The sequence below is a fragment of the Camelus ferus genome, chromosome 8, assembly GCF_009834535.1.
Source record: "Camelus ferus isolate YT-003-E chromosome 8, BCGSAC_Cfer_1.0, whole genome shotgun sequence".
NCBI classification, from domain to species: Eukaryota; Metazoa; Chordata; class Mammalia; order Artiodactyla; family Camelidae; genus Camelus; species Camelus ferus.
The window spans coordinates 74,071,711-74,085,432 of NC_045703.1; the positions used below are offsets into that span (position 1 = coordinate 74,071,711).

Sequence of the window (13,722 nt, forward strand, 5' to 3'; positions counted from 1 at the left end):
GGACAGCCCCTCCCACATCTCGCAGGGGGGTCTGGGCCCAGGATGGAGCCCCCGCAGGGGTGGTGACACGGGGAGACAGCAGACTCTAGGTCTGGCAGTGCCTCTGCCGACTCAACACCCCTCCCCTTTTAAACCGAACTCCTGGGTTCTGCCGAACGTGATTCAAAACCCCCTGTGTCGGTGTTTCCACCTCTGGACAATGTTCTTTACGGGACGGCCCCAGCCCTCCTCGGCTGTTCTCCAAAGTGCAGGTTGGTGCTCCTGGCGCTGGAGCTGGTCTGGGAGGGGAAACCGGCCAAGAAACGGTCACTGAGCAGCAAGGAGACTGCAGAGCTGGCCATGCTCCCTGGGCTCCACCCGGCCCTCTGCCCTCAGCCTCTGCCTGCTGTGGGTCCTCACTGGGAGGAAGGGTCTTTCTAGCTTGGGTAACTAGTTCTGCACAGACTTTTACCCCTGCACGTGGGAGCTAAGCGCTTTTCCACAGAACCCCCAAGTGCCGTCTGGGTCACAGCCCCACCGCCATGGGAGGGCAGTCACCCCCGCCATCACCATCAGCCCTTCCTCATCCTGGGGTTCCCTGGCCCGTGACCAGCACAGCCAGGTGGGCTCTCAGGCCCCCTGTAGACATGCATCCTTGGGAAAGAGACATCCAGAGACATCCACCCTGCCTGTGGTGTGGACGGAGAGCCACTGCCCTGCTGCCTCGCTCCCCGTGCGCCTGGCTGTGGGCAGAGTGGAAGGAGCCAGAGGTGGGCCCCAGCCACACCCTCCAGGTACTGCATCCTGGTGTGACACCCTCACCCCCGGCTGACCGCCCGCTGTGAGATATGCCTGGGAGCGGCGCCCTGGAGACCCACCGTAGCGATAGGGCTCCCTGGGGATGGTGTGGGGGTCCCTGACATCCACAGTCGGGCCTCATGTCACCTGATGCAGCGCTTGGCCCTCGCGGGACAGACTGCACACACTCCGCTCACCCCCTCTCCCCACGCCCGTCCTCAGCTCTGATGCCCCAGCCAGGCCCCAGTCCGTTCCTTCTGGCCCAGCTCCATACACTTAGCCAGCCTCCTGCCCGGTAGGCCCAGCCTCGTGGACACTGATCCTTGCTGCCTAAATGAAGGTGTGGCGCCTTCCTGGTGGCGCCTCCCTTCCCTGTCGGAGGAGCCCCTTGGGGCTGTGATGCCCCTGAGTTTCTCCTGTGGAGGGTGTTGGCGTGTTTTGCAGAAATCAAGTTTGGGCAGCAGATGGGGGAAACGCTCCTGGAGACACCATGTGCGAGGAGGCAGCAGCGTGGCTGCCAGGAGGCTGAGCCGTTTGCTGGGGGGACTGTCCCCCAAGCGTGGCCAAGCCCCGTCTCACCTGCAGTCAGTGGTGAGGCCTCTCATGCCCAACGTTAGGACGCAATGGCTCCAGGTGTCCTGTGGTGAAGGCAGCGTCCTGGCTGCACCAGGCTCCAGAGGGAGCCGCGGCCTGTCTGCAGCAGGAGAATAGCTGTCGTGCTTTGTCCCAGAATGGCAGGGTCTGAGCTGGTGGCCTGTGTGGCCCCTGTGGTCCCCCGTCTGGGGCAGAGTTCACGTCAGCCGGCAGGCCTCATTCTGGACGTCAGGCAAAGCTGGTGATGTTATGGGCTCCCTGGTCAGTGGCCAGAGCATCACACAGTCTGTAAATGTCACCTCCGGAACCCGGAGGGCCTCTAAATATCTGGTCTCTGTCTCAGTGGCTGCGGATGTAGGGTGCCCCAGCCTGTCCGTCTGTGGGAGGACACGGCAGCAAGTTTCCAGGTCACGGCACCTGCTCTTTGTGGGGTTATGCTGCACCCTTTGATGTTTGTACATTTTATGAAGGTGTCTAAGGTGTCTGGTTTCCTGTACATGTCACATCGGCAGTGATGTCCCGTAGGTGGTGTGACAGGACAGGGATGTGAGCGCATGGAGAGGGGAGGGCCACATGAGACTATGAGGGCGCCTGTCCCTGGCAGGCAAGATGCCACTCCAGCAGGTGCACAGGGGTGTCATCTGCCCCATCAGCATTCACTGCCTGACACAGGGCCATCCAGACCCGGGGCCGTTCCTGACGAGGGCCCATCCTGATGGGGGAGTCCTGATGCGTTCCAGGAAACGACCCCTGTCCGGAGCAGCGCCTGCAGTTGGGTGGGGTGGGGATGTCACTGATTGAGTTTGTGTGAATCCAAGAATCCGGGCCCACTCACCGGGGTCTGTCGTGCTGCTCCACAGGCCACGTGGGCCCAGGTCACGTGGCTCACCTCCGGGGCTGTCCCAGCTGTGCACTGTTGCCTGTGGCTCCCGTCTTGGAGGAGGGAGTTAACTCTACGTGTCCACTTTGCTCTTTGCCCTTTCTATCGACCTGGACCTTGCTCGAGGGTCTGGGGACCCCACCATCCCGTCTCAGAAGGTTCTGGGTCTGTAGACAGGCTCAATCCTGGGAACCACAGGAGGCATGCGGGCTCTGCCCACCCGCCCTGGAGGCATTTCTGCTTCTCCAGGTCAGGGTGACCTTAGTGGCTGTCGGTGTGCCCATCCGAGGGCATGATGATGAATTAGCCACCAAGACCTCTGCCACTTGGTCGCTCTGGTCAGTGCACTGACCTTGCCGCCTGTTACCGGGGGCCGAGGGGGCAAGCACAGTGTGGGGGGGGGGCAGGAGGCCGCTGCCCTCTGAGTGCTGGGTGTCGCGTCCCCCTTGCGTGGGGGTCGCGTCTGCCCGTAGGGTCCACGTTTCTGCTCCTTGGACCCCGTTTTCTCTCCCTTATTTGGCTTCTCACCCACTCTGCCCAGACTGTCCAAGGAGACTCAGAGTCTCTCACCTTGTTGTGCCAAGTGATCTCTTCTCCCGTTTGAGCTGTTCAGGAGGAAGTGTTACTTCTCTCAACCCAGTCGCTCCCCTCTGGGAACCCTCCCCCCACACTGGCGAGAAACAAGGACGCGACAGGCCCTCACTCTGCGTTACAGGGTGCTTTCCTCACTTACATGGATGCGATGATTCCCAGCTAACTCAGGCCCCGAATGTAAGACCCAGGTCCCCCTCCATCTCCTGGACAGCCAAGGCCAGCACCGCGCAGGCCGCGGCCTCTCACCTGTGCTCTGTCTTGATAGGAGGCAACATCAGCGCTCAGACCCGCGTGCTGGGAACCTCAGACTCACTTTCAGGCCTCGCCGCACCGTCCACCTGCCAGGACACTCCCCGTCCGGGTCTGGGCTCTGTCCTGTGAGCCTGTGTCCCAGAAGCCTGCCTCCGTGGAGCGCTCCCCCGTGGGCTCCAGGACTCCAGGTGTGTTCTGAGAGCAGCGTGGATTCCCGTGGTGCCGGGCTGTGTTGGCAGGTCTGTCCTGCGTCCCCCGGTGCAGGGAACGGCGGCCGCAAGAGCTGTCCTTGCCCGGCAGGGACGCCCTCCCTGGGGAGGCCAGGCTGCTCCTGGACCGGCTTGCCTGGGCGTTGCCCGCGGCTATTTCCTGCACCTGGCTTTGTCCCTGCTGCTCCATCTGCTCCAGGCTGACACCTGCCTCAGCAGGTGCGTCATTGCATCTGGGGACAGCCATGTCACATGGGGCTGGAATTTGCTGTTTCTCCCCAAACGGTGTTGCTCAGCCCTGCTCTGAGCCTCCTCACACTGGAGTCCGCGCAGAGCCTCGCTCCAGGGGAGCCGTCCTGAGGGCTCCCACGCCACCCGTCACCAGGGACACGGGCTTCTGTGATGGAGCGTGACTCCGGCCGCTGTGACAGCTGAGGAGGCCCAGGAACTGAGGAACGGCCAGAGGACCCCGGGTGCCCGCAGGTCGGCCCCAGCGCCCCGCCCCGCCCCGCCCCTGCCGCTGAGCACTCAGCCGACGGCCATCAGCGGCGAAGGGACGGAGTGACGGTCGCCGAATGTGTGCAAAGCAGCGACGCGCTTCCAAGAGCGAGCCCAGGGATGGGGGTGGGGGTGGGGTGCGGCTCTGCTGGCGTCAGGCGCACAGGCGGGCGGCGGGCGGGACACCGAGCTCCAAGGCCCTGTAATTCTCTTCTTACTAAAGTGCTTCGCTCCTCGCGACCCGAGTTTTCTCCTCGGCGCGGCTCGGAGGCCAGCCCCGCCCTGCCAGGCGGGGGAGGCGGCGGCGGCGGGGCCCTCCCGGCTCGGGTCCTCCGTGCGCCGCGGTGAGGAGGCGACGGCGGCCCCGCCACGGGGACCCCCCCCCCCCCACGGGGACGTCCAGCCGTGCGCGCCGGAAGCACGCGGCCGAGATGCCGCCCCGCCCCCGCGCCGACTCGCGGTCTCCGCAGGGTCTTAGGAAACGCGACGGTGGGGCGCGGCGGCGGCCGGGAGGCCCACGTCCACGCTGCTGAGCCCGCCGTGCCCCCGGCCGCGTCCTGGGCGTCCTGGCCGAGACGGACGCCTCGGAAGGGCCGGGGAACTGCGGGCAGAGGCGTCCCGGGCTCCGTCTGACGCTAGCGCTGCCCGCGGACGCTCCCGCCGAGTTCGGCGTGTTCAGGGTTGGGCGGGGAGGCCGCCCGGCCCCAGGTGTGCTCCGGCGCCTGCGCTTTTCTGTCCGGACGCGCGGTGGCGCTCTCCCGCAGAGCAGCGGGGCCTCCGCGGCGAGGCCGTGGCTGTAACCCAGGCAAGAGCCGGGGCCGAGGAGAGGGACGAGGTCTGGGCGGCCGCCGGCCCCTTCCCGCGCCCTTCAGGGCAAAGCGGACCTCGCTGGAGGGTGAGAAGGCGGCGTGGGCCGGGACTTGCGGACCAGGGCTGCGGCCCGGCCCTGTAAGTGATCCCGTCGCTGCCCAGGGACTCAGACTCGGTGGGTGGGGGCGGCCCCCGCTCGGGCCGGCGGCGGGAGTGAGGCCGCGGGCGGGTCCGGCCCCGCCCAGAGTCGGTCCCGCAGCTCGGGGGCCGGTTGCAGGGAAAGCTCTTTGTTGAAAGAAAGCAGTTGAGGTCCTGCGGAGGAGAACGTCAGGTGCGGGCCTGCGGTGGACGCTGCCCTCTAACGAGTCACCTTCGTCGCCGGGGCAGAGAGGAGGCCCCACCCGGTGTTACCAGCCCCATGGCCGCAGGCTGATTTATAGCCACGCTAAATAGCTTGGTTCCTCCCCCCGCCCGAATATGTGCGTGAACCTTGACCTGCAGTGACACTTCTCTGGGTCCCTTAGGACCTAGGATAACATGGCACCGTGTGAGTTACCTGGGGACTGTTTACAGCCGAGCTAAGATCAGATCTCAAGTACTTCCAAAGACCCTGGACAGTGCAGAAAGTTCTTTGGACACATCATTCAGTTCCTTTAAAATAAATGTTTTCTGTTAAGTTCAAAAAAACCAGTGGGAAATCTAAGCCCTGGGCTGCTCCCGACAGTCTGTGAAGCCCACGGGCATGGACACATCTTCATGTCACCTGAGTGCGGACCCTCTCCAAGTATCTGGCGGCCCTCCGTTGTCGCTCCTGCGACACCCTGAGCAGGACAGCCCTTTGAGGAGTGTGGAGGCCCCGGAAGGGGAGCCCAGGGTAGAGGCTGGCCGTGGGGATGCGCGGCCAGTGCCACGCAACACCTGCCCGCTTCCGTGAGCTTTACCGCACGAGAAGGAGTTGTCCCCAGAATGAGTCCTCACCGCAAACCATGAAGGAGAAGCCCCACCCAGGTTGCAGGAGGGGAGACCCTGATGTGGGCAGTGGGCCCGGGAGACTCGTCCCAAAGGAAACGAAGCCTGTCGGGTGGTGTCCTTGCCTGCCTTCAGCCTGCGACATGCACTGTCTCATCAGGACACTCGTGAAGCCCCTGGGAGTCTTCCTTGTGCCTCCCTGCAGCACAGCCGGGGACGTTAACTTGAGGCAGCCCTTGTGTCAGTCTGTGTCACCAAACCCAGCCTCTGAGCTACCCCAACTCCCTGCCCATTTGTAAGACAAGAGGGGGCTCTGAATGTTGACATGAGGAGTCTCACGAGCCAGCCCGTGGCGAGGACGCGCGTTAGCGTCGTCAGTGCTCGGGGAGGCCCGGATCCACAGGATCAGAGTCCTGTGCTTCGGTCTCATTTCTTTTCTTTTCTCCCTAGAGTAGTTTGTAATTCCGATTTCTCTGGCTTGGTTGAAAGTTACGTAATAAATAGACGTAACTAATCAGAAAATATGGATTTCATTTCACCGTGGGCAAGGTGTTCTGCTAGGGAGGCTGGAAAGGCCTCAGCCAAGTGGACAAGGGAAGACAGAGGCCGTGGAGGGGAGGGGCCGTCGCCGTGGCCGGCGGGGACTGACCCAGCAAGTGCCCTCCTAGGGCTCGGGTCTGTGGCCAGCAGGGAGGCCCTGGTGTCGTCAGGGCCCTGCTGTCCCCCTATCTCGGCCGTAGTGTGGGCCTCGGTGGTTGGTGCCATCAGGTTGGACCTAGGGGTCTGCCTGTGAAGAGTGAAGTGACCCTTGAAGGAATGGCAGTGAGAACAAAGAACAACGAGGGAGGCGGAGAAGGACCCACCGCGTAAGGAGGGAGGCCAGGGGTCCAAGGAAGATGTGACCCCAGAAATGGGGGGGGGGGAGCCCGGGAACCAGCACTGACCATTGGAAGGTCACGCCCAGCCGTTTCCGAGGGCCAGGTGGTCAGGAGAGGGAGCCAGAGGCAGGGACCATACAGTCTCTAAGGGAGTTGTGTCGGCGGGGCAGGGGGCCTGGCAGGGGCTCTGTGCCGGGGGTGGTGTGGGGTTGGGGGACCTGTGCGCATCTCTGGGACTCGTGTCTGGAGGGGAGAGCAAGTTAAAGGCGGGAGTCTAGGAGCAGGTGAGAGACACCACTGGGCCTCAGGAAAGAGGGAGGGAGAACGTGGTGCAGGTTGCAGGGAACTTAGAGGAAGGATTTGGAGAGAAGCACACGGAGTGGCTAAATTCACTGGATAGAGCAGCAAGGATGGGTTCTCACAGAGTGAAGAGACTGGAGGAGGCGCTGGGGTGGGAACACAGCCGGGGACGGGACATGGAGAAGGTGAGGGCTGAAGCTGGGAGACCAGCCCTGCGCAGAGCCGGTGGGCCACTCTCCATCCGTCTCAGGGCACGTCTCGGGGGCTGTCTGGCCATCTCCTTGTCCATCTCCAGGGAGGACTGACCCTCAGCTGCTGTAATGGGTCAGAGCCATGTGGCTGGCCATGCTGGTCGGAGCATCACGTCCCGGCGGGACTGGAGGGCCGGCCTGGTGGTCAGGGGCCTGGGGACCAGCAGGAGGCCCACTTGGCCTGTGCTGCTTGTGTGACACCAGCTGTGGGGCTGCGGCCGGAGCACAGGGAGGGGTGAGAGCCAGGAGGCCAGGGGACAAATGCTGAGGTGTCGTTCCCTTCAATGTGCGGTCCTGTCCAGATGGTCGCGGTGTGTTTACAACACGTCCTCGGAGCCCTCACCCTCCTCTTCCTACCCCTGGGCTGCGAGGCCCCCGTGCCAGGCTCGGCTTGGCACGGACCCCAGCGCTGTCTCCGCCTTCTGCCGTGGCCTAACGAGCAGACACAGACCCTCCGGCATCTGAGGGCTGAGGCCCCGGCGATGGGAGGGCGGGTCTGAAGGTGCGTCTTCATTCCCGGGAGGGACGTCCCCCGGGAGGCTCGGCTGTCACCTGATTGCATAGCTCTGCCACCAGGAGGGTTTTCCGGATCCTCCCCGCGTCACTTCTGCCAGAGCCAGCGCTCTGTGAGTCCGGTGGGTCCAGGGGCCGGTGGGCAGTGCGCCCTCAGCCCACGAGAAAGTGCCGTCGCCTGTGGCCACCAGGACGCTGCCCAGGCGGAGCTGGGAGGAAGCATCCCAGAACGTTCTGGAACATTTGTAACAGGTGGTCTGCTTCCTTTGGGATGTAGTGCAGGGACGGCTTTCACACCGGTTTCACTCCACGTGCCGGTGAAGCAGCTGCTCGCTGAGGCTTGTCTCCCTGACCCATCCACCCACGGTCACCGGCTCTGCCCCACCTCAGGACCCCCACATCCTAGGCCCGGGTGCATGTGTGTTCTCCAGGTGCCTGCAGAAGGGGAAAGGGGCAGGTCAGTCCCCACTGCTCCCTTGTGTTGGGGCCCCTGCAGACGGAGGGAGAGCCAGCGGGCAGGCAGCAGGAGTGGATGGAGGGGCAGAGACACCCCGCCAGTGGCGGGTGGCCTAGGGCCAGGCTGGCTTCCAAGGCTCGGTTGTGTTTCAGCCCCAGAGAATGGAGTCAGCCTTACCCCAAAGTAGAGGACAACGGCTGAAGCCACTGCAGGTGCTGGAGGCCCCACCCAGGATGAAGGCGTGAGATGGGGATGGGGCCCAGGGACACAGGCTGCGGCACTGTCTCTGAGGCAGTGGATGATGGCCTGTCCACACCCACGCTTGACATGCGTCACTCAACCTTAAATCCATCGTCATAGTTCACCTGGGGGTGATTGCAGCTTGAGGCAGCTCTGTGATCAGTCCTCACCGGGGGGCCAGGGGGGCTCCAACCTGAGAGCTCATCCCTGGACTGGACGCTGGGGCCTGCAGGCCAACCTGAGGATGGAGGACTCCGAAGGCTGGGGGACACAGGGAACGTGGCCAGGCCGTGGGCTGCAGCCCATCAGCCCTGCAGGAGCTGCGACTCCACAAAGTCCGCTACCCCCTGGGTTTGATGGGCAGCTCAGGGGCCTGGAGGAGGACTGGGCAGGCGCGTCTGGGCCAGCGCTGCCCTGCTGGGCGAGGTGGGTCGGGCGGACGGCAGCGGTGGGGATGCGCTCCCACCGGCAGAAATCGGCAGCCCCACCATTCCCACCGGCCACAATTCCCACGGGCTCGAAGCTCTCACTGCCGTCTAGGAAGGCAGAGCGAAAAAGAGAAAATAGAAGATCGTGTTGTGAGGAAACGCACCATAACATTGGAAAAGGTTGTTGCTGCTGACCTGATGCTTGGTAAGCGTGCGTCACATAGTGTTCAAGCAGAGGTTTTTGTCGTGTTTAGCGCTGAACTATCTGGTCTGTAAGTCAAGAGCCGTCTGTCCAGTTGGGAAAACAGTAATATTTATGATTTGGGGCCCAAGCACAAAAGAAGTGTCGTTTGAATTAAAAAGATAATTTTAACCCCAGAATGCAGTGTTATATTTAAATGGCTGAATGGGTAGTAATTCACAAGGTCTAGAAGAAAGGAGTCATGGAAAGTATTCAGTGTCAAGTGTGCTTTCCTCCCGTGTCCTCCTCTGCCCAGTTTCTCTGGGTAGGAAGTTCGTTCCTATTGATTTCCTGGGACTCTGTGTGAAGACCCGAGGTCTGATTAGCTTCCTGCGTGCCCTTAGAGTTTCCTAACCAGCGTACCAACAAACAGGAATCTGTGTGCCCATTTTCACCCTCCCTGGTTTTCACACAAGGAGCATAACGTGGGCACCATAACACATGTTGCTCTTTTGCTTAACAGTGTATTTGGAGAGTTAGTACATGAAGAACATACTGCTACATAAAGAACCTCCCCACTGTTTGGAGCTGCATGGTATTCCACCACGTGGGTGTTTCCTGCTGACGGGCACTGAAGTTGTCTGAAGTCTTTTGTTATAATAGATAATTCTGCACTAAAAGCCTCATCTGTATGTCGTTTCCGTGCATCTTCAGAATCAGTTCCTAGGAGCAAAGTTGTTAAAAGGATATGCACCTTTGTAGTTTTACAGATGTTGCCAGATCATCCTCTGGGTGGTTATAAAATTGACTCTCATTATGTATGAAAGTACCTCTTTCTCCACAGCCTTATTTACTAAGCATTATATAAATTTTCTTGAATTTTGCCAATTTAATAGCTTTTCTGTTATAACAAGGCTGAGTGTCTGTGTTTCTCGCTGGGCCAGCCAGTTACAGATGGTGCCCGTTTGTCTGTTGGGTTGCTGGTCTGTCTTTCTCACTGAGTTCTGGAAGCTCTTTATGTACTAAGGACATAGCTTGTGATAGGAAGCAAATATAGTTTTCTTATTGTCTTTGCTTAATTTGCTGATGGTAGCTTTATATACAGAAGTTTTTATTTTTGTGTAGTTCAATTTATAAAGCCTTCTTTTACTGCATTTGGATTTTCAGTCTTAATTAGAAGAGTCTTCCTCAACTACAAAGTTATAAAGGAATTTGCCCATAATTTCTGTCAGTACGTTTATGATTTTATGTTTAATATTTAACTATTTGACCTGTTTAGAATTACTTTGCTACACAGTGCGAGGCGCAGGTGTGGTTTTTTTTTTTACTATCTGTTTTGTCGGATGGCACTAGTCACCCGTCGCTCCTGATCTGAGGGGTGGCTACGTTTTTGTGCCCTCGGCACGTTCTTTGTCTCCAGTTGTTCTGCACGTATGTTCATGAGCCAGCACAGCAATGTTCCCATGTTTAACACTGGATTTTCTTGTTTTCTTTTTCTATTTGAACTTCAGAATTGAATTGTCTAGTCGTCTTCCCAAAATAAAAAAATCAAAATCGAATATCCGGGAAAGCTTCAATGCACCCTTATTTTTGTTGTGGTTGCATTAATTCATAAAATAGTTCCGGGAGACTGTGGGTCTGTGCTGTTGTCTCTCCACTTGTTCCAGTTTTCTTATGTTTAAAAATGCCTCTTGTCTAGATCCTAATTTCTTAGGTTTATTCCTAGAAACTTTATCTTTGGTTTTTTTTTTTTTTTTTTGGATAATTGGATGGGAGTACATCCATTACATCTTGTAAAGCTGTTTCTCTATTTCAGTTTTACACCCTGGTATCTTCTAAATCTTATCTGTAGAAGGTTTTCACTTCATACTGTCTTTGGACTGAGATAGATGTATCTTGCCATGTTAAGAAAATATTTATCTAATCCTATTTTATTAAAGGTTTTAATGCTGAATTTTATCAAATACTTTTTCAGTTTCTCTGAAGATGATCTTATTTTTAAAAATCTTTGGATCTGTTAAGAGATAAAACTAATTACATGTAACCACTTTTGAAACCAGCTTTTAAAAAGGTTTTGAATTTTATTTTGACGTGTATTGATGTCCAGCTGAGCTCTGTATCACGTATTATTGAACACCCAATTTTCTTTTTTTAAACTGAAGCAGAGTTGATTTACAATGCCATGTTGGTTTCCGGTGCACAGCACGGTGATTCAGTCGCACATGTGTTTACACATGCTCTTTTTCATTGTGGGTGTTACAGGACACTGAATGTAGCTCCCTGTGCTGCACCGTGGACCTAGTTGAGAATCCAGTTTTCTGTGAGGACGTACTGTTTTCTCAACCGTTTGTAGTTCAACAGCACCTTGAATTCATTTAACAAGATGTCACAGCAGGAGGACAGAGCAGTCACGCCGTTACTTAAAGCTGACATTGGTTCTCTGAGTTTGAAAAAGAATAGGTCTATTTATTTCAATGAAGCAAGTGACATGCCCTGTACCTGTCTCAAGTTCTTCCCTAAACATGCATGTGTGTTGGGTGAGTGCCCAGAGGCTGGAATGTAGGTGGTGGGAAGGATTAGATAAACATGGTCAATAAATTTAAATTGACATGATGTGCACTTTAAAACCCTTTTTGAAAATAAAGTAAGAAGTTAGTTAGAAGGCAAATAGGGAGAAAATCTAAGTTCATGGAGACGGACCTGCCTGCACGCTGGTCTCCATGGCAACAGCAGAGCAAGGGACCGTGTCCACCTCCTCTCTGCACCTTCATTTCCAAGCCTGTTGACTGCTTTCAACTCAGCAGAGTCACATTAGGTGGTTTTGTGGTGATTGGAAACCCAGTAGAAAATGTTTCTCCCTCCAAGGCGTGGAGCAGGCCTTCACCAGGAAAAGGAAGCAATCTTGAGGCCTTGTACAAAATACTTCTCTCCTGGGACTTGGGTGGGGCGCAGGGACTCAGGAGTCTCTGGCATCACAAGCAGGTCCCGGTGTTGGACACTCCATGTGTCCCGAGGTGCCTGTAAATGGCCTACAGACGCTGACATGCTGGTTATTCATTGGGCTCCCCTGCAGGGAGGCTGGCAGTAAACACGTCGCCTGGGGCGGGGGAGGTGGGGAGGCCGCAAATGGAGAGCTGTTAAATAGATGGCCTCCCCCTTCCTCCCGAATCAAACTGTCTTCCATGAAACAGCTAGCGGGCTGCACCCGCCTCCCCGAGGGCCTGGCCCCGACGGTGGGTGGTGGCTTTGACGCTGCAGAGGCCAGCGGGGCGTGCCCGTGTTCGGTCCACCCGAGGCCCGAGGCTGGAACGCTTGTCTCTCACCTGAGTCCACTTGTGTTCCTCCGGTCGTCAGCGCTGCTCATGAGGCGCGGGAACGCGTCCAAGGGGAGACGGTGCTGGCGGGGCAGCCACGTTGGCACAAACCCCATCCCCGCGTGCCAGGCCCACACGCCTCGTCTCCCCCGCTGGGTTCTGAGAGCACCTCCTGGGGTCATGGGGTGAAAGCTGCCCATCGGAGGGACAGAAGGAAGACGCAGGGTCCCTGTTCTGCTGGGACAGCACCAGCAAGATGGGCCTGTGGCCGGGGCCCGGGTTCAGGGAACTTGGGACAGCGGTGAACGGTGGGAAGGCATGGGCCGGGACCAGGGCCCTGCGGAGCCGAGAGCGGAGGAGCAGAGTGGCTTCGAGGTTTTAAGGGCTGCTTAATAGAGGCCACTTGGAGGGCGAGCACCGCCCGTGCGTGTCTGTGGGCCCCTCACTCGCTGCCCCCAGTGCTCAGCTCTGACCCCAGCCTGTAGGAAGCACGCATCCGGCCTGCAGCCCACTGCACACGGCAGCACAGAGCAGACAGGGGCCGTGTGCCCTGGCCCCGCCCTGGTGCCTCCTTAACTGGGGAACAGGCCTCTGATAAGCAGAAAGTCCTAGTTATCACCCAGGCCCATCCTGTGAGCCCAGCTCCGGAGTCACACGTAGCAGATCGGTCAAAAGCTCAGTCTGTCCCTGCCCTGGCTTCATTTCCACCTGATCCAGACCAGAGCGTATGCACACAGGGAGGCCTGCATCTGTCAGATGTACCTCCTGGCGAGCCCCGCAGGGTGGGCCGAGCGGTTATGCAGAGTGGGTGTTGTTTGTTTATCCTCCCAGAAGACAGAAAACACACTGCAGACACGCTTGCCGTTCCACTTGGCAGAGGCTGAGACGAGGTGGCGATGCGCTCATGTATAAGGAGGGAGTTTGAAAACATTCATGGCAAATTAAAGCCAATCTCCCTGACAGATATGCCCGGCCTGGGCCTGCTGTGGCCCTGAGGCCACGGGGCCCAGCCAGACGCCAGCCGGCCGGGGGCGTGGAGCCCGGTGGGTACAGGGCCCCCCCAAGCAGGGGGAAGCGGAGGTCCTCCCTGTCCTGCCCTCCCTCCAGCTCACCGGGGAACGTTTGAACAAGATAACTGGCTCCCAGGAGCCCAGGTAAGGTCCCACAGGAGAGCAGGCACATCTGCTTGGAAGGTAAGTGATTCCCGGAGCAACAGCCAGACGCATGACCTGACTCCTACGATTTAGTGAACGTTTCCCTCTTCCGCCTGCTGTGCACACGGCTGGGCTGGCTCGACCCGGGTGTGTGCACCTGTGTGTGCACGGCGTCCCCTACCCGCAGTCCCTTCTTCCACCTGCAGTCCCAGCCAGGCAGCCTTTCCCACCACAATCCCACCTCCACCTTCCTGCAGCCACTCCCTCGACACCAAAGCACAGCCCCGACTCCCACCTGGACACCTGACCTTGGACGGCAATGTCTGGGGGCAGGTGTGTGCAGGAGTTAACCGGGCCAGGCCTGGCTCTGACGTGGGGCAGAAGCCCAGCTGGTGCCTGGAGCCTTCCCGAGTTCATTTTCAC

General features: G+C 58.6%; 1 protein-coding gene across 9 annotated transcripts in view; it reads left to right on the top strand.

Moving 5' to 3' along the window:
- The window catches only part of ERMARD (ER membrane associated RNA degradation), a 28,566-nt gene extending 22,466 nt beyond the window's left edge, over positions 1-6,100 (top strand). The window contains exons 19-20 of one of the 9 annotated variants that reach the window (XM_032485394.1): positions 3,111-3,285; positions 3,398-6,100. In XM_032485394.1, coding sequence (XP_032341285.1) covers positions 3,111-3,285; positions 3,398-3,613 — 391 coding nt within the window. In that variant the 3' untranslated portion in view covers positions 3,614-6,100. Of the gene's footprint in view, positions 1-2,864 lie in introns of all 9 variants that reach the window. The other 8 variants (XM_032485397.1, XM_032485399.1, XM_032485401.1 and 5 more) reach the window with 8 other exon arrangements.
- Positions 6,101-13,722: the final 7,622 nt, after the last annotated feature.